Source organism: Paroedura picta, chromosome 11 (assembly GCF_049243985.1).
Source record: "Paroedura picta isolate Pp20150507F chromosome 11, Ppicta_v3.0, whole genome shotgun sequence".
In the NCBI taxonomy this organism is placed as follows: domain Eukaryota; kingdom Metazoa; phylum Chordata; class Lepidosauria; order Squamata; family Gekkonidae; genus Paroedura; species Paroedura picta.
Window position 1 is genome coordinate 2,647,647 of NC_135379.1, and position 26,091 is coordinate 2,673,737.

Below are 26,091 nucleotides of genomic sequence, written 5' to 3' on the forward strand. Positions count from 1 at the left end.
AACTCCCAGCCTCATGGGCAGAGCTTCAGACTGCATGTCTGCTGCCTTACCACTCTGCGCCACAAGAGGTTCTTGTGGCGCAGTTGTACAAAAAATTGTACAAATTGTACAAAAAATTGTACAACTGGGGAAATACCGATCCAGTAAAACAGAGAGCTTATAGTTGTGTCCCTCGGCTATTGAATGAGTTTGGCTTCACGATTTCATGACTGAGATGGAAGATGTGCATTCCAGCAATAAGAATACTGGCTCTGTAGTCTTGTAAGGCTTCCGGCTTCTAACCAGCTTTGGTCACAAAAGAGAAATGCACTTTTTTTAATGTCAAAATTTTATATTATGCTGGTCAAAGAGCATGAGCACCCTGTGAGGGAGGTGAGGCTGAGACTTGGTGAGCCTTGATGTCACTGCTCGATCAGGACAGCTTTATCAGTGCTGTGGTGAGCCCAAGGTCACCCAGCTGGCCGCATGTGGAGGAGGAGCGGGGAATCAAACATGGCTTGCCAGATTAGAAGTCCATGCTCCTAACCACTACAGCAGAAGCAACCTGTTCCAATTTCTGAGCTCTGCATCAACAAAACAATCCTGCCCCTTCAACCTGTGCTCTTTTAAAACCTGGCTATATACTTTGTTATTAACATTTGAAGGTGGGGAGAGACAGATACCATTTTTAAAGGACACCATTTGGTTTTGCCCTGTTGTTCTAACTGCACACCACTCTTCAAGACCATTTACAGAACCAAACCCCTTACCTCTCCACTCTCAGGTGCCATTCCTGGCACATTTCCTGCTCCATTTCCACCACTTTTTTTTTCTTTTCAATTAATACACTGGTTAGGGTTGCCAGCCCCAGGATGAGAAATTCCTTGGGATTTTGGGGATGGACGTTGGGGAGGATCTCAAGATGGGTATAAATGTCACAACCCTCCAAAGCAGCGATTTTCTCCAGGGGATCTGTTCTCTGTAATCCGGAGACCAATTTTAATCCATGGCGATGTCCAGGTCCCATCCGGAAAATACTCCCTCTTTGGTGGGGACTCCCTGCGGTCTGGTGCCCCCTAGAGCTTGGAGAATTGCCAGAGATTTGGGGGGTGGGGGTGGAGCCTCAGTGGGCTCTGATGCCAAAAGTCCTCCCCCGCAAGCTGCTCTCTGCTGCCTTCAGACCAGCTGCGATTCCGGGAGATCTCCCGCCGCCACCTGGAGACTGGATACCCAAACTGCAGTCCAGATGCAGCGCAGGCCCCCAGCGCCCCTGCTGCTATAATTGCCGGTATTAATTAAGATTCATTAATGGTGTTAATTACAGCAAAAGAATTCACCCTGCGCCTCCCCTCTTCCTTCCAACACGTGCTCCCGACACAGCCATTCTCCGCCCAGAAGGCGGCGTCACCTTGATCGGCCAATCAGAAGCGGAACTCGAGGCGGCCCCGCCCTCTCTCAGTCTCCCCAGCCAGTGGAACGGGGCCGGCAACGCGCACGCGCACTGGGCCCTATTAAGCCGCCTCACGGCTCCTCCGCCACACACAAAATGTCGGCGGCGAGGGCGAAGCTTCGCGCTTCGGCGGTTTCCCTCAGGCCGCCATGCTGGTGAGGGCGGGCGGAGCGCTGCGGGGCCTCCCTCGCGGCCTGCGCCTCGCGTTCCGGAGAGGCCTCAGCGGGGCGGCGGCGGCCGACTGCTTCCCGCTGAACCGCGCTCTGCTCCGCCTGCGGGGCCCCGAGGCCGAGCCCTTCCTCCAAGGCTTGCTGACCAATGACGTGGCGCGGCTGGCGGACGGGGGCGGGGCCTCCGAGGCGCCTCGCGCGCAATACGCGCACGCCCTCAACGTCCAGGGGCGGTGCCTCTATGACGTCATCCTGTACAGGTGAGCGGGTCCGTTCGCGGGGGCACCTTTAAGATGCGCAGAGGTGGGAGCGGTCGTGGGCACGCGCACTTCATGCTTCAGGTGGGCAGCTGTGCCATTCTGAAGCAGCAGAACAAAGTTGAAGAAGGGGCACCTTTCGGCCCTGCAAAGTTTATTCCAGAGGACCTCGGGGTTGGAGGCAGCCATGCCGGCCATCTCCTCCAGCCCCCTGCTCAGTGCAGGATCAGCCTCAAGCATCCAGGAGAAGGATCTGTCCAGCCGCTGCTTGAAGACCCCCAAGTGAGGGGGAACTCCCCACCTCCTGAGGCAGCCCCTTCCACTGCTGAATTAGACCCATAGAATCCTAGAGTGGGAAGTGTCCATAGAGGCCATCTAGTCCAACCCCCTGCTCGGTGCAGGATCAGCCTCAAGCATCCAGGAGAAGGATCTGTCCAGCCGCTGCTTGGAGACTGCCAGTAAGAGGGAGCTCCCCACCTCCTGAGGCAGCCCGTTCTTCTGCCCTGCCTCTGTGCCACAGCCCCTTTTGACACACGAAGCTGTCTTCTATTTAGTCAGACTCTTGATCTGTCATGCTCCGGATGGTCTAGTCAGCCTGGCAGCAGCTCTCTGGTGGAGGCCTTTCACAACACCTACTACCTCATGCCTTTAACTGGTGATGCCTAGGATTGAACCTGGGATCTTCTGCATGCAAAGCAGAGGCTTGTCCACTGAGCTGTGCCCCCCCCCCCTCGAATGCGTAGTGGTTAAGAATGGCAGCCTCTAATCTCCGGAAGGCCATAGCCAGTTGTTTTGATGAACCAGCAAATAAGATGCAGTTCCCCCACTATGAAAGGGATTGTTAGCTGCCTTGAGAACCTTTATGGTGGGGAAAAGTGAGGCATACAGACCTGCTCTTCTGTTCAATATGGATGGCTGTGGCGTTCTGGATGAGTTGTTCGGTTGATGCTCAGCATCAACCAAAAAATTCAGACACATCCAGAATGCCACAGCCTAGTCTCAGTTTTATAGTGCTATGTGGCTCCTGGCACAATATTAGTGGGAACAAATAAAACAGGGCAAGGATACAAGGAAGAGTCAAAGACCACGATGAAGGTTAAAAGATTTGTTTCAGTTTTCTCCCTCCAGAATTTAAAAAAAATCTTTTATCTTCTCCAGGGTGCATGAAAGTTCTCAAGAAGAGACCCACATCCTCTTGGAGTGTGATACTGCAGCCTTGGACTCCCTTCAAAAGCATTTGAAACTGTACAAGATCCGGAGGAAAGTGAGCATCACTCCCTGCCTCGACCTTTCTTTGTGGGCTGTGATCCCGAAGGAACCGGGCAAGGAGGTTTCCCAGAAGCTCCAGGACCTTGCTGGCAAACCGGTGGTTGCAACATTGGACCCCAGAGCAGACGTTATGGGTTGGAGGCTCATAACCAGCCAAGGTGCAAACCCACTAGAGATTGTTCCCGGAAGCCGGATTGGAAATATTAAAGATTATCATAGGCACAGGTACAAACAAGGTAAACCTTTCTCTCTTTCTCATAGGGAAAATTTTCTGCCACAGGAAAGAATTGAAAAGTTTTGTTTTATGGTGTGTGGTTAGAAAATTATATTTTTATGTGTCAAATTTACACCAAGCACATTAAATTTCTGTAGATGGAATAAATCTTCCCTATTTATATTCATTGGTATAGCCTAATGTAACCCGGCTAGAGTGGGGGGCAGAGCAAGCGAAAACCAGTAGTAAGGGGAGCCAGAGCTGGCAATGAAGAGGAGAGGGGAATTGATTTCCTCTCCCCTGTGATTCATTGCAGTTTCACCCCCCCCCCCCAATTTCTTTAGTGCCCCATTATATCACATCTTGAGTCGGAATGTATGAGAATATATTATTTAAAAGCATTAAACTCAGCTAGCATCCCAATCAAGGGCTAGAGCTACTTCTTGAGACTGCCCGCTTAAGAGTTTTGGTTTGCATGTATTTTTATATCCGAATCACTTGAACTTTGTTCTGCTGCTCCAGACCACCATGGCTACCCTTCTGAATCTCTTTCCTCATCGGCCTCCTTTCTCACAGGGCCTCAGGGTGGATTATACAGTGTTAGTCAGCACAGTCAGATAGCATGAGGCCTCTAATAAGCCATGCAACATGGCCAGAATTACACAAGTTAAAAACAGTTCAAAAAATTAGAAGACTCAATATAACGAACAGTGCAGGGAATGGTATTGCAAACATGAGGCATTGGGTTCTTGGGAGGCCCATTGTCCTAAATTATGTGTCTCTGGGGTGGGGAGGAGGTCACTAGCAGGTTAGCTATCTCCCCCCCCCCTCTAAACAACATGGCCAGACTTGTCTCTGGCAGACATCCATTTTAGTGCCATTTTCGGCCAGGCAGAGTGTTGCGTGTCATATCTGAAATGGTATTTGAGGAAGGGTGTTTATGGTTTTCCGTCTATAAACTGCTCCTCAGTGAATAGGAGTGTCCGACTGCAAACATTTCCAAGAGTTTAAGTGTAATGTCCACTGCCTTAAATTGTACGTAGTAGTCTCCAGAAAAATCTTTGCAGCACCTGGAGCATTGTTATCGGGTGTTTCGGGTTGCCGGTGTCAACGGAGTGTACATTTCCCAAGTTTTCTGCTATGAGAAGAGAAGCTTCCGTTGTAGAAAACAAATTGTATGTTACTGTCATTGTAGCTTTTGACATGCGAGGAGTTGCGTTTGGGTATACGGGAGGGAAGACAGAGAGACGTGCATATTTGTACACACACACAATTCCATCCTGCACTTTGGGAAAAGTTTTACTGCTGGATTCTGCTGTCGCCCCGCCCCACCGCTCCCGCCTGCATGCCCTCAGGAGATGCCGTTTATCTCCCTCTGACATATTCTTAGCGGCCCAGGGGAAGCATTTAAAATGCTTTCAAGTATTGCCAGCCTTTTAATTTTGTACACAGAAAGAATCTCACTGGACCTGTATAGAAACTTTGCTTTGCATCCCACAACTGGGTTGGTCTCTCTCTCTTTTTTTTTAGTAAAGGTTTCCACTGAGTTATTAAAAATAGTTCCTTAACGGGAGTGGCCACGTGCCTATATCTTAAAAGCTCCTTCCTGCATATTCAGCATTTCTGTTTCAGGATTGTCTTAATGCAGTTTGTTTTGTCTGTTGCTCTGGGGGAGAAGCATCTTAACCTTGCAATTCTGGATAGATTCAAGAACAATTTTTGGCTGAGTCGGTTCATGGCTTTGAATTTCAAGATGGGGATGGGGGCGCATTCCAAAAATGCCTGGAGGGAGGGGAGGGATCATGGTGCGGAGGCAGAGCTGGTGACGTTCTGTGGTTCAGCATTTAGTACTGATTTTTCTGTGGGTGTATATTTTGTTTACTTGACTCTACTTTAATTTCCATCTACCGTTTTTGTGAATGGATTTTTTTTGGGAAAAAACCCCCAAAACTGTTGCACTCACAACAAAGTAAGTGAAGAACTATTTCTAGGCCATAAAATCAGGTACGGTGTAATTCTAGGGTGGTGTAGCGATTAGGGTGTCAGACCTGGGTTCAAATCCCAGCTTTGCAACAGAAGCCTGTTGGGTGGCCTGGGGCCTTTCCCGTACTCTCAGTTTAATCTACATCCCAGGTAAGTTTCAGGCGGCAGCCGTGTTGGCTTGCAGTAAGCCTGCTAGTCTCAAGCCCAGTCTCAGAGGCCAACAAAATTTGGGGGGTTTCGAGAGTCAAAGCTGTTTGTCCAAGCAGTTCCCTTCTCCATTTGAACTGATTACTATGCATGTTGTCCTTCTTAAATCCTGAGTTCCTTCTTTACAACGTCCCTCCCACATTCTGGTTGGTTTATAAGGACTCCGCAATCTCCCTTCCAGCTAGTATCTGACAAAGTGCCCTTTGTCCCTTGAAAATGTGTCCCTCAAATCTTATTAGCCTCTAAAGAGCTACAGGATTTGAATCTAGCTGTACTACTTTGCAGGGTTGTTGTGATAAAATGGGGGAGAGGGAAGTGTAATAACCCATCCTAGGATCCCATTGGGGAGAAGGGCACCGTGTAAATGAAGCCGATAAGTAAAATCCTTGGGTCAGAACTCTTTCCTGGAATCTTAAATGCTGGCAAATAGCTGAGGCCTCCCAGTGGCCATTCACTAGTCCTCGTGGACTAACCCAGGTAAAACCCTGTCGTCTTATGTTTCAAGACAACTACCACTTCCCTCCCTGCATCTGGTTTTATTTAATTTTAAAATGCTTTTGTGCCACCTGTCCACAGACATGTGCCTGAAGTGGTTCACGGTGATAACAGAACTCCATTCTAAAACCAACCTGTAATTCAGCTTGCCAGGTGTACTTTTTAGGTGAGGGTCCCCTGTTTCCCAGGCACACCTTGCCCCCATCTCCTCCCAACTCGGCTGAACTCAGAAGAACATCGCAATATACAGATCGTACTCAGAGGTGACATTAGAACAGGAGTCAACCTGTGGTCCTCCAGATGTCCATGGGCTACAATTCCCATGAGCCCCTGCCAGCACGAGCTGGCAGGGACTCATGGGAATTGTAGTCCATGGACATCTGGAGGACCATAGGTTGACTACCCTTGCATTAGAACACTGGGACCATTGGGGGGGAATGCTCTGGTTCGGGGGCTAAACTCTATGGTTTGAGGCAAATTCTACCATAGAGTTTTGCCTCAAAGCATTGCTCCCCCGAAGTCTCCGACATACCAGTGCTCTTTTCCTGGGTGGCTTCCATAGTGGTTGTCTTTTCTGTATCCAGCTTTTTCCCCTCCAGGCTGTTCCTCGAGTGCTAAGCTGAGAGTTCAGCGACTTTAGCAAAGGGGATGAGGGTTGGTGGGGACAGCGGACTTTACAGCTCAGGGTTGCTCATAAATTCCACAGCCTCCTGCAATGGGCTGGTTTCAAGATGGGGACCATCTGCCAGCCACAGTCTCCACTGAGCACTGGTTTTCCCAGTTACCTGAAACAAGAGGCAGGTTTCTGCAGAACAGAGCCACAGGTAGCATGTCAAAGCAACACATGTGGCTCTTGAGCGGGTGGGCCAGCGTGGTGAAGAGAGGTGGCTTTGCTCTGGCGAGCCAGGCTCGATTCTCCACATGCAGCCAGCTGGGTGACCTTGGGCTAGTCACAGTCCTGTTAGACCTGTTCTGACCGAGCAGTAATGTCAAAGCTCTCTCAGCCCCACCTACCCCACAAAGTAGGGAGAGGAGGGGAAGGCGATTGTAAGCTGCTTTGAGATTCCTTCTGTTAGTGGAAAATGGGTTATAAAAACCAACTCATCTTCTGAGTACCACAAGCCATGTGTGACTCCTTAGTAGAGACCTGGTAAAATTCACTAACACAATTAACGTGATCAAACATAACCACGCTTCTCCCATGTGTTCCAGGCATCCCTGAAGGCGTTAGAGACCTGCCGAGTGGAATAGCCCTGCCACTGGAATCCAACCTGGCCTACATGAACGGTGTCAGTTTCACCAAAGGCTGTTACATCGGACAGGAGTTAACGGCTAGGACCCATCACATGGGCGTCATCCGCAAGCGCCTCTTGCCCATACAGCTTGCGGTCTCGGTGCCTTCCGAAAGTATTCCGGTCGGTGCAGAAATCGTAACGGAATCGGGAAAGTCGGCTGGGAAGTACCGGGCCGGGAGCGATGAGCTCGGGTTAGCCCTTCTCCGATTGGCTCACGTAAACGAACCGCTGCGGCTGAAACTCTCAGGGGACACGGCGGTGAATCTCACCGCTTCCATCCCGGAGTGGTGGCCCAAACCTACGGACGCCTAGAAACGCTGTGTGCATTGGACATGCTCAGCCTGCTGAAGGCACCTAGTGGACTTGAATCTCCTTTGCTGTTCCTTTTGTGTTTGTGTGTAATGATTTATCCACTCATCTTGTGCAACTTACTCTATTTCAGGGGTAGTCAACCTGCAGTCCTCCGGATGTCGATGGACTACAATTCCCATGAGCCCCTGCCAGCTGGCAGGGGCTCATGGGAATTGTAGTCCATCGACATCGGGAGGACCACAGGTTGACTACCCCTGCTCTATTTCATCAAGACTTGCGCAAGAGGAGATCCATACAGGTTATGTCTATTTTTGCTGTCGCTTATCAGGGAGGCCCAGATAATATGCAGCGTATAAATTCTTTTAAGAGATTCTTTTTGTGTCTCTAGTACTGATGCTTTTTAAAAAGATGCCAAGCAATCTTGCTGTCTCTCCACATCTTCCTTCCTTATGGAAGGATTTGCAACAACTGGCAAAATTTGAGTCTGGCTTTTCAAATTCCAGTCTAACACGTAGGTTCTTGGAACACATTTTGACCTTGCTAGAAGCCTCCAGATTCTTGTATCAGCCTCCAGTTTCAGCAGCCAGCACTGGTGTGTCTGCCTGAAGATCCTGTTTCCAACCAGTGCTGCCTTCTATGTTCCCACAATACTTGCCCTAGAAGTAGCCTCTACCTTCCCTTGCCTGAGAGAAGGAAATTATTGCATGGCTGTTTTGATCCCCCCCCCCCTTCTAGTGGCTCTTGCTTGCAATTGAGAGGAGCAGAAAGGAAAATCAAAACAGTTGTACTATATGATTTTTATAAGAACTTGCTATCAGTCTGTGACTAGATCAGAGGTGGTTGCAGAGGGGCTGTGGAATAAATCAGTCACTCTTCGTAGCCCAGTTCTTTGGGGGGGGTTCAATTAAATATTTATTGTAATTTATTAATATTAAAGAAATCTACCAACCTGACCTCAAAGGCATTTGGAGTTACCTTTAGAATAACTCAGTTGTCTCATTCGTATAAAAGGTATGCCACACACCCTCTGCTTTATTCTACAAAATATATTTTTCTTGATCATTGTGGATGCGAAAATGGTTTTCTGTTTCTTTTTTCCTCCCTCCACTGCTGGTGTGTAAAGAAAATGTGCATCATTCTGGGTTTAAAATGTCAAAGTGGTCATTCCAGCTGGCTTTTAATATTATTCCCTTCAATTCTGAGGTTTTTGGTCTTTGTTAAATAATTTTTGGTTTCTTCTAAAAGAATTATGACACAATCATTTTTTCAGATGAGTTCTGGTTAGCCCTCAGGAATCATTTCTAATTAAAGAGTTATGTTTAAAGTGTTCTAGGAAAAGATTCGAATGAAGGCATGAGAATTGCACAGGAAGAGACGCAAGGATTCTTTAAAAGCAAGAGTCCTCATATACTGCCCCTGAAGTCCTGTCTTCCACTCTGTGTAGCTGGCAGTGGCTGCACCTAGTTGTGTCAAGTTATGGAAGTTTGTATAAGCTTCAGAAAGAGCAAGTGAGAGAAAGTGTTTCTCCAGCTGATGCAGGAGTCTGTTTTGTCAGAAGGCTCCTGGTGCCTGTAAAAGCTAAGGGATTGCTGCAGCCATTTGCAAAGCCCCTCACGCACCCACCCGCCTCCTGCACTTCCTTGGGGAGCTTTTCTTATTTGTGAGCAGCAGAGAGGAACAAATGTGGCTGAACAACAAGTGAGTTGATGGGTGCAGGATATGACAAAAATATGCAGTTTCAAGGATCTAAGCCAAAACTTCATATCTATTCATTCTAGTTCAGGCCATAGATTCAAAGCAACTTGAAAGCCCCCCCCCCCCCACGTTGCTTGTGTATGTCCCGCATTGAGTGTGGTGCAGGAAGGAAATGTGGCTGTTAAAATCATAGAGCTGGGAGGGATCTGCAGGGTCATCTAGTCCAACCCCCTGCAAAATGGAGGGATTTCACAGCTACCTGTCCACACAAAGTGACCCCAATTCCATGTCCTCCCTCAACTGAGGTGATCTGTGAGGGTTCTCAGGTGAGCCTACCTCGCAGGGCTGCTGTGAGGGCCAAGAAGGGGAAGGAGACACTCTTCTCCAAGGGGGCATGCGTGCATGTATAGGCATACCTGTGTACAAGATATGGAAACATCCGCCTAGCTAATAAAGCACCCTCCCTTAGTTGAAGTGATGTTTTACGGTACTCAAGTGAGCCTACACAGGGCTACTGTGAGGACCAAGAAGGGGAGGGAGGTACTCTTCTCCATCGCTCCCAGTGTGCGGGTGTATGTATATGTACACGTACATGGAAACACAGCAAATAAGCGCCCTCTCTCAGCTGAGGTGATTTTTGACAGTCCTCAGGAGAGCCTACCTCACAGGGCTGCTGTGAGGGCGGTGGCAGGGGCGCGAGAGGCTCCGCCCCCTGGCTCCAAGGGCGGCACGGCTACAGATTAGCATATGCTAATGAGCAACGTCCTCCGCGGCTGAAACGCGGCCTCCTTGCCCCGCCCCCTCCCTGGCCAACGTTCCCTTTCGGCGGGCCGAGAGCGCGCGCGAGGCCGCCTGAAGGGGCGGGGCCTCAGCTCGACTCCTCCTCCTCCCCGCCAAACTTCCCGCCGGCCGTGACCGAGCCGGGCCCCGCCCCCTTTCCGACCTCCGTCAGCGCGCCGCTCCGAGCGTAGGGCGGCTCCGCGCATGCGCGGCCGCCCTCCCGCCCAGCTGGCGCCTGGCGAAGCGACCGGGGCGGCTGGAGGCGGCGGCCGGGCGAGCGAGGGGCGATGGTGGCCGACGGAGCCCGACCCCTGCCCGTCCCCCTCCCGGGATCGGCCTCTCGGCCTGAGGTGAGCAGGGGGGGAGGCCTGCGACGGCTGCGCGCCCAGAGGAGAGCCTCCCCTGGGCAGAGGCAGTCTATCGGTCAGCCGCGGGGAAAGGCGCGGCCTCTGTGCCCTGCCGTCCGCTGCGGGACGAGATGGGCCGGGGCTAGCGCTGGATGAGGCGCCTTCGAGGCGGAGTTTTCTGCTTCTAAAGCGCCCTATCCTAAGAGCCTGGCCTGCTCTGCGTGGCTGGTTTTGGGATTTCATCCGCAGTCCGAGGAGCTCCAGGTCGCACCTGTTTCGGCGCAGTGCAACCCTGCGAGGTAGGCTCAGTCGCAGGAGGACTGGTCCAGGGCCAGACTATGAGCTTCGTGGCAGAGTTGGGGGGTTGAACGAAGCGGGTCTGGCATGAAGCCGCCATATGCTGATTCAGACCTTTGGCCGGGCATGGCCAGTATTGCCCGCACGGACTGGCAGCTGCTCTTCAGGGTCTTTTTCATTGCTATCCCCTGACAAGGGGAGATCCTGGGGCTTTCTGCAGATACTCTTCCTTAGTGCAGGGGTAGTCAACCCGTGGTCCTCCAGATGTCCATGGACTACAATTCCCATGAGCCCCTGCCAGCTGGCAGGGGCTCATGGGAATTGTAGTCCATGGACATCTGGAGGGCCACAGGTTGACTACCCCTCTACTGCTCTTGTCTTTGAATCAGCCTTTTGCCTTGGTTGAGTCCAATGAGCTTGCTGAAGGCCGACAAAGTCTTATTCTGGGCCCGAGCTGTGATGTGCGTTCATGCTTCCTCAGATACACCTGTGTGCATGCACAGTTCTTGAGATACGTTGATTCAGGTGAGTGGCCGTTTTGGTCTGAAGCAGCGGAACAAAGTGAGTCCATTGAGCAATTTGAAGACCCACAGAGTTTAATTCTGGGCACAAGCTGTCATGTGCACGCACACTTCCTCAGGTACACAGGCGATGGTTGAGGCAGTCTTGTTTCAGCGTATCAGAAGAAGTGTGCGTGCTCGCGCAATCTTATCCCCAGAATTAATCGTCGTTGGTCTGCAAGGTGCCCCTGGAGTCCGTGTTCCGCTGCTTCAGACCAACACGGATGCATCTGCTTCGGTTGGAAACAGTTTATGGATTATTAAAACCTTGAATTCTGCAAGCTTTAGCAGCTCTGTGCATCTAATAGGACATTGAGATGGTGTTGCATGGGAAAGGGTGGCCCTTTCCCCTCCACCAGATACAGGGGATGTGAACATCATTCACTCAGTCAGGGGAACAGAATAAGGGAGCGCAGCTGGATTTACCGCACAGCTGACTCCTTAACACAGCAGGAGACGTGCTGCAGACACTATGCAAACAGTTACCCTCCCGTTGGCCTGGATTTCATAGCTATTGCAGGGTTACTCGAAGACTACAGTTCCCATCATGCTTCCACATACTGGCATTCCAATGACATCAGGGCATAGTTGAAGCTTGTGGTAAAGGCAGAGAGCCAAAAACGTAACAGCAGTCTTGCTCTAATAAGTCACTGCAAAGCGGCTAAAACAGGAATGGTGCGTTTGCAGAAAGGTTGGCCGGGCTTCGAAGCACAAACAGGCCTTCGGTGGTTTCTGGGTGGATTAGAGATATGGCAGATCTCTGGGAAATGTGCATTAACATTTGACAGTTTGCAGTTTAAGTATGCGTCGGAGCAGGAGTCTGGCCTTGCGTTCTCCTCCCTTTGTCTATTCTATGCGTCCAGCGGGTGGAGAAAGAGACGCTAGCCATAACCTGGCAACCATGCTCATATTTGAGTTGCAGAGAGTCGTGTCATGTGCAAATGTGCTACGGCAGCAGGGCTGAGAGGCTGAGGAGTTGGCGGGACGTAGAGACGGTGCCGCCGTCCCCTCCCTGTGGCTTGTGTTCCTGACGGCGCTCCATAGAAACCACAAGCACTGCCACTGCGCAGGTTTGTGCCGAACTTTAAGGAGATGTGTGACGTCTGGGTCAGTTGCCCCCTCTGGCTGAATCTGAGGAAGCTAGGCCAAAAAGGTAAAGAGCGGACCTTGCAGTTCTTGGTGTAGGGGTTAGGAGTGCGGACTTCTAATCTGGCGAGCCGGGTTTGATTCCCCGCTCCTCCCCCACATGCAACCAGCTGGGTGACCTTGGGCTCGCCACGGCACTGAGAAAGCTGTTCTGATCGAGCAGGAATATCAGGGGTCTTTCAGCCTCACCCACCTCACAGGGGTCTGTGGTGGGGAGAGGAGAGGGACGGCAACTGTAAGCCGCTTGGAGACTCCTTCGGGTAGAGAAAAGCGGCATATAAGAACCAACTCTTCTTCTTGTCTGGTGGAAACTCAAATCTGTTTGTCTGTCTGGAAGAAAATGCTCCTGGTCCATTGTGCAACTCAAGGTTAGTGTGTGTTAGCTTCTCAGAATATCTGCTATCTGAGCACTGATTAGACCCAGACAGATTTGCTTTCAGTGAAGTTGCAGTGAAGGTGGTGGGGGGTGGGGGTGTTAGTTGTCAGGAAGGACTAGTTATAGTCATCATTCTCAGCTATAATTGCCAAGTTACTTATGCATTGTGTCTCTAACTACCCTTCCTGGCAAATATCCCCCCATGTAATGGTTGAAGAAATTCTGTTTCTGAAGTAGTGTGTTTGCACATGAAAGCTTATAGCTTGAACAAATTTTCAGTGGGCCTAAAGGTGCCACCGGACTCCCGACTTTGTTCTGCTACCTTGTTATGTTAGCTGTGAGGCTAAAACAGATGGAAAAGATGGAGGCCATTTTGGGAGAAATTTTGAGTTAACTAAATATGTACCTCGCTTAAATGGTGTTACAAGCTGTTGACAAAAATGTCCCATTATTTTGAAACAGGTGAAACCTGTGGCTAAGAATTTGAATTTCTGCTTGTTTGGAAATGCAGCACCTGAAAACAGGGGCTGCGAGGACCTGGTTAAACAGACGTTCCATCATCACAAGCGCCAGGTGAGTGCCTTGCAGCAGTCATTCTTTCCTGAAGTTGGAGAATGACCCGAATTCTCTTTGTCTTCCTTCCCCATTTTTCAGAATTCTGTAAGCTTTTAGGGTCTAATTCAGGGGTTCCCAACCAGGGGCCGTGGATCCCTGGGAGTCTGCAGGAGCTCTGAAGTGGCATGGCGGGTGGAGGGTCTGGGCTGTCCTCTTAGCTCCTGCTCTTCTTTCTGGCCTTCATGAGGCAGAGTGGGGGGAGGGAGCAAAAGTAGGGCTAAAGATGTAGGTCAGGGGTAGTCAAACTGTGGCCCTCCAGATGTACGTGGACTACAGTTCCCATGAGCCCCTGCCAGCAGTACCCTGGGGTAGTGACCAGTTGACATCACCTCCCGGGGCTCCTTGAAGTCTAAAAAATTATTTCAGGGACTCCTCCATGGTCAAAAGCCTGAAAAAGGTTGGTCTGATTGCTCTTCATACTGTTGGTATACGTATATGACCAAGTTAATTAAGACTGGAGAAAGTGCTTTTGCACTGCTGTTGGTCCCTTTTCTGGCGTTCTTCTCCCTTAAGAATGGTCAGTGCCCTTAAAAACATCTTGCGTCCTAGAGTGTCAGGGTACAGTGGAAATATCATTGGGGGTGCATGCCTCGGAGTGCGCATGGAGCTTCATGAATATCCCTGCGTAGAGCGAGTTACAAGAGACTAGCCTGGAGGTGACGGTTGCATGGATTTCTGGGTTTCCTTCTACAGGAATTGTGCTTACCTGTGTGCCTGGTCCCTGAATCTCCCATGTGTCAAATGGTTGCCTTTTAATTTGACTTCAGGTCAACAGCACTAAGCAAGAAATGAATGCACAGTTGTTCTCCCCACTGTTTGGAGGGATTACGAACACCCCACCCAATGCGGACCTTCCCCAGCTATACAGTAGCTGGTCGACATGTGCCGATGATACCAGTGCTCTTGGTCCAGTGCAAGAACACACCAAAAAAAGGTACGAAGTGATTGGCATGCGGGGGGAGGGGGGCACGTCTTCCTGAGTCATCTGTCTGGGAGGGGCCATGGCTCAGTGGTAGCGCATGCAGAAGGTCCCAGGGTCAATCCCTCACCTCTCCAGTTAAAAAAGCACCTGACAGGTGGTGATGGGGAGGACCCCTCTGCTTGAGATCCTGTGAAATGCCTGGATCTGAGCCTCCTGCCTCAGCGGAATGATTCTTGGGTCTCCAGTGCTTTCTACATGTTGTGTCCAAACGTCTCATTTTCAGGGCCCAGATAAACCTGTCGTATTCTGGCAGCGGGCCGGATATGTTTGGCTTAGTGTCAAGCATCCTAGAGGAGCCGAACAAGCAAGAACCTGTAACAGACTGGTAAGCAAATGTTAGCACTTATTTAGTTATTAAATTTCTATACCACCCCTCCCCGTGATCGGACTCAGGGCGGTTTACAACATTAAATAGAAGCATTAATAAAAACAGTAACACAATGACTAGTAAACACCCCATCTTCCCACCTTCAGGTGAGAGTTTCAGGTGGGTCTGAAGCAACAAAATGTGAGTCCAGCAGCACCTTTAAGACTTAGCTGGGGGGGCGGGGGGGTTACCTTCATGTAAGTTTGCCCAGCTTGTGTCTAATCCAGTATATGGGTTGTGTTAAACTTAAATGGTTTCTTCTCCTATTGTTGTGTTACTATTGTTTATTTGATTTATAGGCCACCTTGTCCAGTCAGGCTTGGGGCGGTACACACCAGCTTTCAATACAAATATATATATATAATAAAAACAAAGAACAATATCCTAGGTGCTCCATTAGAATTCATTTCTTGGGCCTTGCTTCCGTCTCTGTCTCTCTGGCCAATACCTGTGGTGGGGAAACTGAAAGTGGCAGGGCTCAATTGTAGTGGCTAAGAGCGGCGGCTTCTAATCTGTTGAGATGGGTTTGATTCCTGGCTCCTGCACAGGCAGCCAGCTGGGTGACCTGGGGCTCGTCACAGTCCTGATAGTGCTGGTCTCACAGCTTGCTCAGTCCCACCTACCTCACTTTACAGGCCCTGGGGAATTTTGATAGCTCTGCCGGGGCAACCCAAGTTTCCGCTGGCAACTTATTTCACCAGGCAGGATTATTTTAAAGGGACCAGAAAATGTAATCACTCAGAGGAACATGGTATAAAGACACTTGCTGTGTTTGTATTTCTGAAACAAAACAGAGGTCACAATACAAACAAGAAAACGAACAGCTCTGCTAGAGATGCCATAACACTGGGAGTTACCTAAACAAGAGTCGGAAATTTACGAATATCCATGGAAAGGACTAAGCTAACATTATTACTTAATGAGTAAAATTAAGTGGGCCAGATATGTAAGCAATATTAAGTAAGGTTAACTAGTCCTTCCATGCATATTTGTAAATGTACTATTTAGGTAACTAGCACTGCATTACTGCATCTCCCACAGAGTTTTTTGCATTTGCATTTCTAAATAGAGCATATTTATCTTGACATTATTGCTCCGCTTGTTTGACTCCCTTCCTCGTGTAATTAAAATATCACAAAGGATTTAACTGATTATTTTTAAAAATGAGTTCAGCCCAACTATACCCCATAGTTAAAGGCATCTCTTCAGAACTTCAGAACATCCATGCCGATTCTGAATTGCAATTAATTGCCATTGCAGTAGCTGCCAGTGTAGTAAAGAATCTTTCAAGTCTGTCCATGTACAAGCCAGCTTCGTGAGTTGTTTAACGTTAAAACATTTGACCGTTACAGGAACGCTCTTTCAAGGTTGTTTCCACCCGTGTGGTCATCAGACTCTGAAAACAGTTTCTCGGGGCTTTTTCCTAAGCATGTTTTGGAGAACAAAGATCTTACTGACCTCGTTGGCACACGGCACCCTTATGAGGGAAACGTGAGAGAGCCCCCCTCTGCAGAGCCATTCAAGAAAGACCTTGACGGTTTCCCCCATACAGGAACGTGGCCGGGGCTTTCCGGTTCTTGCGCTCAGGCTCCTGAAAAGGTGTTCAGGGGTGCTGCTCCTGCAAACCAGGTTTTCCAACTCAGTCAACAAGGCGGTGCAGAATATCGGGACACACACGGTTACAACCAGAAGCAATTGAATGCTGACGGCGGGAGGAGCCAGACAGATTTCAGCTCTTTCTTGTCTCAAGGCCAAATCAAAGGCAGTGCCAATAAAGAATATCCCAAAACGGATCAAGCGAGAGAAGTGCTTGGACAAAGCGATCCGGAAGGACCGAGTCAGTCCTTTGGCCAACTGGGTCATAATTCTTCCGCCGAGGGCATTTGGGACCTGGTAACCCAAGACGGCCACTTGCCTCCTCAAAAATACACAGATTTCATTGCTGCTCTTGAATCACAGCAGTTTAATTTTCCGTCCCTGTACGTTTGCAGCCCAGCGTCTAATAAAGAAAACAGCTTTCCGGATGGAACAAATGCGAAATTGCAGGAGACCTACCCAGGGCACACCCAAAATGGCATTGATGCAGAAATAACCTTCTGTCACGCTGAAGGCAAGGTCCCAGGATACTCTCCCCAAGTGTCCTGCGATCCCCTGCCTCCAAAACCAGCCCCACAGAATACAAATTCGTCTTACAATGGATACACGTGGCTGGATACGAAAATATTGAATACCGCGACCGCGTCATACACCCCCTATGGGAAGCAAGTAAGTTCTCCCCTGTCTTCTGCTCACCTGAGCAGGCCGTTTGCCGATCAGCCTGCAGGCCAGCGTGCCTGCATGCAGAGGTCCCCCTTGTCCCCTTCAAGCAAAGACGAGAAACTGCAAACGTCCAACAGCTCAGGGTTCTCCAGCTCCTCCGCAAAACAGAAGAAGCCTGGCCCCATTGGATGCGCCCAGGGCCCTTCCTTGGTGAATCCCGAAGGACTCTATGGTAGAACGCACATCAGTGCCCCGTCCAGCAGGTCGTTGCCGCAGTATTCTGCCAATGAGAACGCCAAATATCACAGGTTTCACAACAAGCAAGGCCAGTTCAACGCTCACGAAAGAGCCGCGCACAACGAGAGAAGAGGTAAAAACAGTGGAATCCCGCATGCGGCCTCTGCGGCCCCAAACCAAGCCCAGCTTGACGCCTTGAGAAGAAAGCAAGAGCAGAGCAGGGGCAGCTTGGCAGACTTCATCAACCCTTCGTTCCTCCCTCTCTTCCCGCTGGTGCCCGGCTATAAGCCCATGGCCGCTTTCCCGCCATTCAATCCCCATCCTTTCCCGTCGCCAGCAAATGTCGCCTTTTCTCCGTTGCCCTTTCCACTGTCCGAACTGGTGGACCTTTCCCCCTATGAGGACTTCCACCCCTTGAGCCCCTTCGTCAACGATCTCTTCGCCTTCGCCCCTCCCCTGAGCACCTGCCGGCCCCCAAGGAATCGTAGCGGGCCTGCGAATGAGCTCCACGTCCATCTGGAGGAATGCTACGATCAGTGGAGGTCCCTCGAGAGGGAGCGGAAAAAGGTCAGTGGTGTGATCGATCGCTGGCAAGTTTACATTGAAGAGGTGTTAATGGTAGCCGTCAACCCAGCGGCCCCGTTATCTGCTGCGCTTTGTTCGGATAAAAAACGGAGTGGGGAGATTCTGTCCAAGCAGGGCAAACCTTTTATTGCCATATATAGGGAGACCCCAGCAAAACAGCTAGTAATCTAAGGCATTATGGCATAGGCTTTTATAGTACATAGTAAAGTTTTTTCGAGCACATGCACATTAAGTTTGGGTAAATTCAGGTTGGTCTGAAGCAATAGAACCAAGTTTGGGTCCAGAGGCACCGAGAGCCAGCTTGGTGTAGTGGTTAGGAGTGCAGACTTCTTATCTGGCAAGCTGGGTTTGAATCTGCGCTCCTCCACATGCAGCCAGCTGGGTGACCTTGGGCTCGCCACGGCACTGATAAAACTGTTCTAACCTAGCAGGAATCTCAGGGCTCTCTCAGCCTCACCCACCCCACAGGGTGTCTGTTGTGAAGAGAGGAAAAGGAAGGCGAATGGAAGCCGCTTTGAGCCTCCTTCGGGTAGGGAAAAGCGGCATATAAGAACCAACTCTTCTTCTTCAGTGATATCAGGGCTCTCTCAGCCTGCCCTTCCTCACGGGGTGTCTGTTGTGAACCCGTTCTTGGCTCGTAGGCACATAAGAGACAATGCTTGGGCGCGTGGAAGAATTAGCACTTCATCCAAGACTTTAAAAAAGGGCCTGTCTCACAGTGCAAGCCGGAAGGAGGAGGAGGGAAAGAGCTGGGAAGCCGGAAACAGTTGGGGATGCAAACGTGTTCTGTTTTCTCCCCAGGCCGAGGCAGACCTCGCCCGACACTTCCCAGGGAAGCGCGTAACCAGTTCAAACAACACTCCGTTTTCCAGGCTTCCGGCCAAGCCTTCCCGCGTGGACCGCTTGATCGTGGATCAGTTCCGGGAGCAGGCGAGGGTAAGCGTTTCCAGCCATCCAGACCCATTTAACAAATGCAGAACTCTGCTATAGCTTTGGCGGGAGGAGGGAACGGGATTGAAGTCTGATGGACTGACATCCATCAGTACTGAGAAATGTTTGCTGCCCTCAGTGTGGAGTCTTAGAATCATAGAATCAAATTGGAAAGGACCTCGTGGGTCATCTAGTCCAGCCCCCTGCACTATACAGGACACTCCCGGGTTGGGAGTGTCCAGCATAATGCAGGGGGTTGGACTAGATGACCCAGTAAGTCCCTTCCAACTCTGTGATTCTAACCCTATTGCTCACCCAATGTCACCTGCCACCCCCTTGAGCCTTCACAGAATCATAGAATCATAGAGTTGGAAAGGGTCCTTCTGGGTCATCTAGTCCACCCCCCTGCTCTATGCACAGGGCAGGGGGGTGGACTAGATGACCCAGGAGGTCGCTTCCAATTCTATGGTTCTAAACCTATTGCTCACCCACTGTCACCTGCCACCCCCTTGAGCCTTCACAGAATCATAGAATCATAGAGTTGGAAAGGTACCTCATGGGTCATCTAGTCCAGCCCCCTGCACTATGCAGGACACTCACCACCCTCTCGCTCATCCACTGCCACCTGCCACCCCCTTGAGCCTTCGCAGAATCAGCCTCTCCGTCAGAGGGCTCTCCAGCCTCCTTTTAAAAATCTCCAAAGATGGAGAACCCACCCCCTCCCGAGGAAGCCTTCAACCTGAATTGTGGGAGGCAGCTCCTTGTCTCCATTTCCCAGGGTTCCTTGCAGGCAATGTTCTTGGAGGCACATGGGCTTAGAGCCCTGCCATTCCCAGCTACTGAATGGGGCATCAGACCCAGATCTCCCAATCAGAGGCCACCCCTCGTAACCGTTGCACCCCACTGGCTGTCTAAGGGGGAGTGAGTGTGCGCGCGCGCATGTTCAAGCGTGCAAAATTAAATCCTGCCTCCCTTTTTTAGGTGCACACCTTAATAGGGAGAATGGGGAGGCTCTGTGGTGTTCCTGTGCATCCCAACATCGCTCTCACTCTTGCGCGCCACATGGAAGCCATCCGTGCCACCCAAGCGAGGCGCAAGGACGAGATTGTGAACGCAGTCAACCCTCAGAGGCAGGGGGCGGCTCGCTACAATAACGAGAAGGGTACGTACTTCCCGATCGCTGCTGGGAGGCTCCGTGCCGTTTTCCTGACGGCCACCAAGTGTCTTATGGAGGGACTCGGTGGAGTCTTGCCTAGGAAAGCATTCAGTTTCCCACCGGAGATCTGTTTGGTGGTGCAGACTAAAATAATATTCAGGAGTGGCTGCCACTGCCATGTTCATTTTATTCTCCATGGCTCCTGTTCCCTAGCACGTTTCTAAAATGTATTCCTCTTATCCTCTGCACTTTTGCTCCCTTTGGGTGTCTTTGGGTGTTGCGTTCTCCTCCCAACGGGGCTGTTTTGTGGTGGTGCCTATCTTGTTCCAGAAGATCTGGCCTAAATCCTGTTAAACCCTCTTTTGTAATGGCTGCAACCCCGTTGGAAGTGTCAGTGACCCCAGGCAGCTTGTCTTGCAGATGTCCTCGCTCTGGCCGCCGCCATCAAAGATCTGGCCTTCTCCACCCGTAAGACACGCACGGCCTTATGGTGCGCTCTTCAGATGACCCTCTCGAAAACCTTGGCCGGCACTTCAGCGAAGGAGGAAGAAGTCGAAAGGGTGTTGCAGGAACTCGGTCCCGTCGTCGGCCCCTCCCCGGGCAAGCCCCACCCTGAGCACGAAGACAAGGAGAACAAGCAGGAGAATCACGCAGGCCCTCCCCTGCAGGTCACCAGATGAGCGGGTCAAGAAACAAAGCTCGCCATCACGTGGAAAGTGCGCCAGACGGTCAGCGCTGCTCGCTGATACGCGGCGTGCTTCTGCTGTCGCGGCTCAAGCCTAGATATATGCATCTGTGTTAATAAGTGTTGCGGCATTTTTAATGTTGGCGGTGTCGTGTCGTCTGCTGTGTAAAGTAGAAGAGGTCGACTGATAGGGAGACATAAAGCAATAGTAGATGGTCGTCTCTTGCCGCTGACTGGGGAAACGAGCGGGGGGCAAAGCCAATTCTGATATTTTACCAATTGAACGTGCCTTTGCCATCTCGGTTCCTTCGTTCTGGGGCTCCTAACTTCCCGGAGGGGCTGCCAGGCGCTGGTTGGAGCGTCCTTGGGATCTGCAAAGAGCAGTGCGGTCCCTCTTGCAGTGTCGCCAGGAGCCGATCTCCTTGACGATGGGACGGTCCGTTTGCGTTCCGTACGTGAAGCTGCGTTGCCAGCCTGAACTTCAAGCTGGGCCGAGACAGACTTCTTCAAGTTTCCCACAGCGGCAGCGTCCCGGCAGCTGGGTGAGAAGAGCTTAAATACCTTGCAGTAAATATTGCGTTATGATGAGATTCCCTCGTCCCTTAGGATTAGCAATGACGCCGTAGTGGCTTAAAACTAACTTGGTGTGCACTTAACGAAAAACCTGGTTATTAATCATCGAAGTATTTATTTTAATGGCTAATATATTTTAATTTAACTTTTAATGTACACTTTGATCAGTTGCCAGACCTAATCTTCACTCAGGAAGTCTGTGTGTGCGTGCGCGTAATCTTTTAATGTGCGCAAATTTAGCTAATTATGTTTATTGAACAGTGACATGAAACTAACTCTGTACTAAGTTACCAAAGCGGGCTGAATTATTTTTTGCTGTGTTTAAATTGCTGTCCGACTTCACGCTGTGTGTTCAGACAATCAGATCTGTTAAGTGTCATTGTGATTGTGTGAAAGGAGAAGCCGAAAGGTGTCCCCTGTCCAGAGATTCATAGGTGTTCTTTGATTTCGCTCATGTGCACATGTCCCACCCCCCTCCCTTCACAACAAAGCTAGGGACAATTCAACACAAGCAGAGGTGTGCACACATAACTGTTGTGTTGGAACTCCTGTGCATGCAAGGAATCTCTGGTTTGGTTTGATTTTTTAATCACTAACGAGTATTAATATAAGTTTTACAAAACTAGAGGTTTCCTTTGCAATAACCAAGTAATCTGTTTGTTTATTGATGTGAAGAACCTCTGGTGAGAAGTTCTTAACCTTGTGGAAAAGCGGAAGAAACACTAAACAGTGTAGGGCTTTAACTTGGGTGTTAAATTGGACAGTATTCAGGAAACACAACAAACAGGTTCTCTGTACTTATTCCCAACAGTATTTAGCTTTGAGCTTGTATAAAAATGGTTTAGACCAGGGGTAATCAAACTGCGGCCCTCCAGATGTCCATGGACTACAATTCCCAGGCTTCTGGGAATTGTAGTCCATGGACATCTGGAGGGCCGCAGTTTGATTACCCCTGGTTTAGACTTAAGTGAGCATGGAGAGGGACAGAAATTCGGCATGCATTAGCAGGAAGTACAAATACCTTGCCTTCTCCCTCCCACCCCGAAATCTTTGAAAGGCACGGTTTTCGAAAGGGTGCCTGATTCTTACAGAAAAATAGAGATTATTTGCAGCCTGAGTTTTTATTTAGATGTACAACGCTGAGGAAATTACGCTCCGTGTGTTCATTTTGCACTTAATGTCATGTGGTCAAATGGGCTCTTGTGACTTAAAATCAGTTTACAGTGTGAGGAGCCGATCGGATTCAACTCTTGTGACTTTGCGGTGTTAGAAACTGTAATTTTACTGTCTCCTTTCCTGTTTACAAAACTATTGTACTTTTCCGGAACGGTGTGGTAGCGGCACCCTGAGCTCTTACTTAGTGAGGAAATTGTTAAAAATCGTGGTGATAAATGGGTTGGTTTAGTTAACGTGCCTTTAAGAGTCTTAAGAGGTCAGTATATTCTGTGTGCTCACTTTATTTCGGTGTAACTGAGCAATATATTTAAAGGGATAATAATAAGCTGCATTTGATAGCTACTTGTTTATGGTAATGAATGTTTCATAATCAATTTGTAGCACGGGGTTTCTTAGCTTTAGAATCCATGGGATGCGTGGGTGATGTTTTCTTCCTGCAAAAGCCTCAGTTCTCCCCGGACCTTACTCTTGCTGCCTCCTCTAGCTGTCTTGAGAAAAGGGCGCTGACCGATGCCTGCCAAAGGACGAGAATTTTAGGGATGCTTGGTGAAACTCGATTCTCTGCATGTGGGCTTGGAAGAACCCAGCTGTTTCCTGCTAGTATGATTGCGTGCGTGGGATATTGTTTTACCTGCCTGCAGTTTTAATTGAGCTGTGATGCGCCTGACCACCAAGATCTGGCTAGATTAATTGGACACTGGATGGGGATACTGGCCCATTGGTCGTCTATTGGAAACCGTGTGATATTTGCTCTGCAAGTTTTTTGGAGGGAAATGGGGAGAATTGGACCATCTACAGCAGGGGTAGTCAAACTGCGGCCCTCCAGATGTCCATGGACTACAATTCCCATGAGCCCCTGCCAGCGAACGCTGGCAGGGGCTCCTGGGAATTGTAGCCCATGGACATCTGGAGGGCCGCAGTTTGACTACCCCTGATCTACAGCATAGGCCGATGCAGATGCAGCCTGCTTGCTTCAAGTGGTAGATGTGGAGGAAGGGTCTCCAGGGCCCGTGCCCAGTGATCAGCCCTGCCCCTTGGTCGCAAAGTTAAAAGAATGTGCCGCTTGTGCTTTAATGTGCCTGCTGATGAGTACTTCTCGTAGCACGGGGAATCTTGGCTTGCATGTCCTTGTGGGAGACCAGATGTGTTAAATGACGCAGAGCAGGGATGTAGAGTTTGCTTTGTACAAAATCGTAAGTGCTTTCACTGGCGGGATTTTGTGCGCACATTACTAAATGTGCAAATGCTTGTTCTACGGCTCTCCTGCTACCGTGACACTGTGGAGCACAGCAGCGGAGACTGACGGTAGTTCCGTCCCAGCCCGGTGACCGTACAGTTCAGTGCAGACTGAATTCAGCCTCAATTCCCAAGGGGATTTTTTAAATGCAGGAATTGTTCAGTGTCAGATTTGTTCTGAAGGCTGTTCAGATTCGCCGTTGACAGGACTCTGGGTGATATTTCTGCATGTGGCAAACAGCGGATCCTGACGCTCCCAAAATACCAGCCTGCCCATTCCAAACGCTAGAGTCCATTGTGCATGGGCCAGGATTGAGTGGTAGGCAGGTGCACGAGTGTAAAGATTTGTCTCTGTGTCCAGCATGATTTGTTTGGGGTTCCCCCTCCCCAAACAGGACGATTCTCCATGCACAGCAAAGCTGCCATTTTGGCAAAAGCAGGTTGCCCCCCCCCCCCACTAGACAAATAGCTCGCTGTGGATTTCGTAAACGTTTTCTGTAGTACGAACAACAGGGGGCACAGCTGGTGTCTCGGTGAGCAAGCCCACCTTGATTTGCGGATTCCTTTATTGCCCTTAATTTCTCTTAGTCAGTTGTGTTTGGTTGGAAACCTTGAATATCTGGTACCCAGAAAGGAAGGAAGCTTGCTCTGCAGGGGCTAATAAAATGCTTTTACTTACAGCTGAGGAAAGTATGGCGGGCCCTCAGTTCTAGAAAGTTCAGTATTGGGGGTTTCATTTCTTTTTAACCTTTTCTTGGCTAGACGACCCCTCAGCTCTTTAAACTGTTCCTCGCTTGATTTAACGGGCTTTGCTTACCAGCTTGGTTCATTTTATTAAATCTTTTGGTAAACTTTTCTATCAGATTCCAACAACACACACACACACACACACACACACACACACGTGGGATAATTGTGTTGTTTGCGATTGCTTTGGCGAGAGAATTGTAATAGCATCTCGCTTCCTAGTTTTTAAAAGCTGTGACTTAATATTTTTAAACAAAATGATGTGTGTTCATTAAACGTTAGCAATACAGTTTTTGTGCTGCAGAGAGAGGTGTTAAGGGGACTCCTCCAGCTTGGGGACAGACGAAGGGTTCCCGGGGAACTTCAACCAAACCAATGCCTGCTTTGCCCCGCAAGCTTTAAGGGTGATTGTACTTGATGGCGAAATCCATGAGATCGATGGGAAAGAGAATGGATCTAGGCGGCGGATCGACTGGAAGCAGTGGCTGGGTAGGGAACGCAGAGCTGGATCTTCCCCGCAGTTTCCAGGTCCGTGTGTGGGCAAGGGAAGCTTGCTGTCTTACTTTTTCTTACAGATATAAAAGGGGAAGTTAAACACGGTCTATTTTAATATATCTTTGTAGTACAGCGTCTTGTGGGTCATTAGCCACTTTTGTCGAACGGTAAGCTTTTGCAGCGCTAGAGGAGCCACGCAGAAGCTTCCTAGCATTCCGTCCCACTTAGCATCTCCGGGGAGGTCTCTCGCCGGATCAGATAATTGATTGTTGGTCCGCTGGGTGCTGATTCCTTGTATCTGGAAACCACTGTGGATCTGAAAGCTGCAAAAATCTCACGTCTACCTCTCCTGTCACTGTCTAGGTGTCGGCCAAGTCCATTCTGCAGTGGCTACTCGAGGCTCCCTTGGCCTTCTGTAAAGCTGGGGTTCAGGGGGTCCCTCTGTGAAGCATCTTGAGTGAGATTCGATGCCTTGCAGAGTCAGGACAGACATCCGTTGGTGTGAAACCACTTAAGGCGTTGTATGGGCGCTTGCAGGTTACGTTAAGGAAACATTTCCGCAGTTTCAAAACGTTTCTTTGCGAATCCTTTGAAAATCATGGTCAGTAAAATGTTCTAGCGTTTGTACATGGATTTCTTCTCCAAATCGAAAATGTGCCTGATTGTTACCACTAGTATTCAGTTGTTACTAATTTTCAGCTGTTTCCCATGGTAATTTTTTCCCCCTTCTGTAATTGTCACTGAGAATATCTGTTACATGTGCTGGCAAACAATAAAGTATTTAATATTTAAATGACTGTGACCAACACTTTCCTTCATGCAGCTGTTGCGAGGAGCAGGAGGAGGAGGTGGTGGTGGTGGTTTCATATCCTGCTTTTCTCTACCTTAAGGAGTCTCAAAGCAATTTGAAAATCCCCTTCCCGTTCCTCTCCCCACCCTGTGAGGGAGGTGGTGTCGAGGGAGCTCTTTGAGAACAGCACTATCAGGACTGTGACCAGCCCAAGGTCACCCAGCTTGGCTGCATGTGGAAGAAGAACGGGGAATCAAACCCGGCTCACCAGATCAGAAGCGGCCGCTCTTAACCACGACCCCATGCTGGCTCTGGGCAGTTCTTTGCTAACAAGGAGCCCGCATCACCGCAAGCTTTTGGAAACTGGAGCAGAGTGCATGAGGTAGACGGAGGCAATGAGTCTGGCAGGCTGCATAAAGAAATGTC

The 26,091-nt window shown here is 49.8% G+C and overlaps 2 protein-coding genes across 3 annotated transcripts; both read left to right on the forward strand.

The window, feature by feature from the left end:
* Positions 1–1,337: 1,337 nt before the first annotated feature.
* IBA57 (iron-sulfur cluster assembly factor IBA57) lies at positions 1,338–8,698 on the forward strand. The gene is made up of 3 exons (XM_077302656.1): positions 1,338–1,859; positions 3,015–3,361; positions 7,237–8,698. Exons 1-3 carry the CDS (start codon positions 1,579–1,581, stop codon positions 7,629–7,631), a joined length of 1,023 nt encoding a protein of 340 aa, XP_077158771.1. The 5' UTR covers positions 1,338–1,578; the 3' UTR covers positions 7,632–8,698.
* A 1,582-nt stretch (positions 8,699–10,280) lies between these two features.
* LOC143820251 (uncharacterized) lies at positions 10,281–25,668 on the forward strand. 2 transcript variants are annotated; one of them, XM_077302840.1, is made up of 8 exons: positions 10,281–10,456; positions 13,295–13,405; positions 14,215–14,381; positions 14,653–14,754; positions 16,149–17,859; positions 18,679–18,813; positions 19,789–19,969; positions 20,384–25,668. In XM_077302840.1, the coding sequence occupies exons 1-8, from the start codon at positions 10,394–10,396 to the stop codon at positions 20,641–20,643; spliced, it is 2,730 nt and encodes a 909-aa protein (XP_077158955.1). In that variant the 5' UTR covers positions 10,281–10,393; the 3' UTR covers positions 20,644–25,668. The 2 variants fall into 2 exon arrangements, with proteins under 2 accessions (XP_077158955.1, XP_077158956.1); XM_077302841.1 differs by lacking the exon at positions 10,281–10,456 and adding an exon at positions 10,516–10,752.
* The last annotated feature ends 423 nt before the right edge of the window (positions 25,669–26,091 follow it).

Coding starts and splice junctions, on each gene's coding strand:
- IBA57 (XM_077302656.1), top strand. CDS start 1,579: ATGCTGGTGAGGGCGGGCGGAGCGCTGCGGGGCCTCCCTCGCGGCCTG. Junction 1,860..3,014: donor TATGACGTCATCCTGTACAG/GTGAGCGGGTCC, acceptor TATCTTCTCCAG/GGTGCATGAAAGTTCTCAAG. Junction 3,362..7,236: donor TAGGCACAGGTACAAACAAG/GTAAACCTTTCT, acceptor CATGTGTTCCAG/GCATCCCTGAAGGCGTTAGA.
- LOC143820251 (XM_077302840.1), top strand. CDS start 10,394: ATGGTGGCCGACGGAGCCCGACCCCTGCCCGTCCCCCTCCCGGGATCG. Junction 10,457..13,294: donor GATCGGCCTCTCGGCCTGAG/GTGAGCAGGGGG, acceptor ATTTTGAAACAG/GTGAAACCTGTGGCTAAGAA. Junction 14,382..14,652: donor CAAGAACACACCAAAAAAAG/GTACGAAGTGAT, acceptor TCTCATTTTCAG/GGCCCAGATAAACCTGTCGT.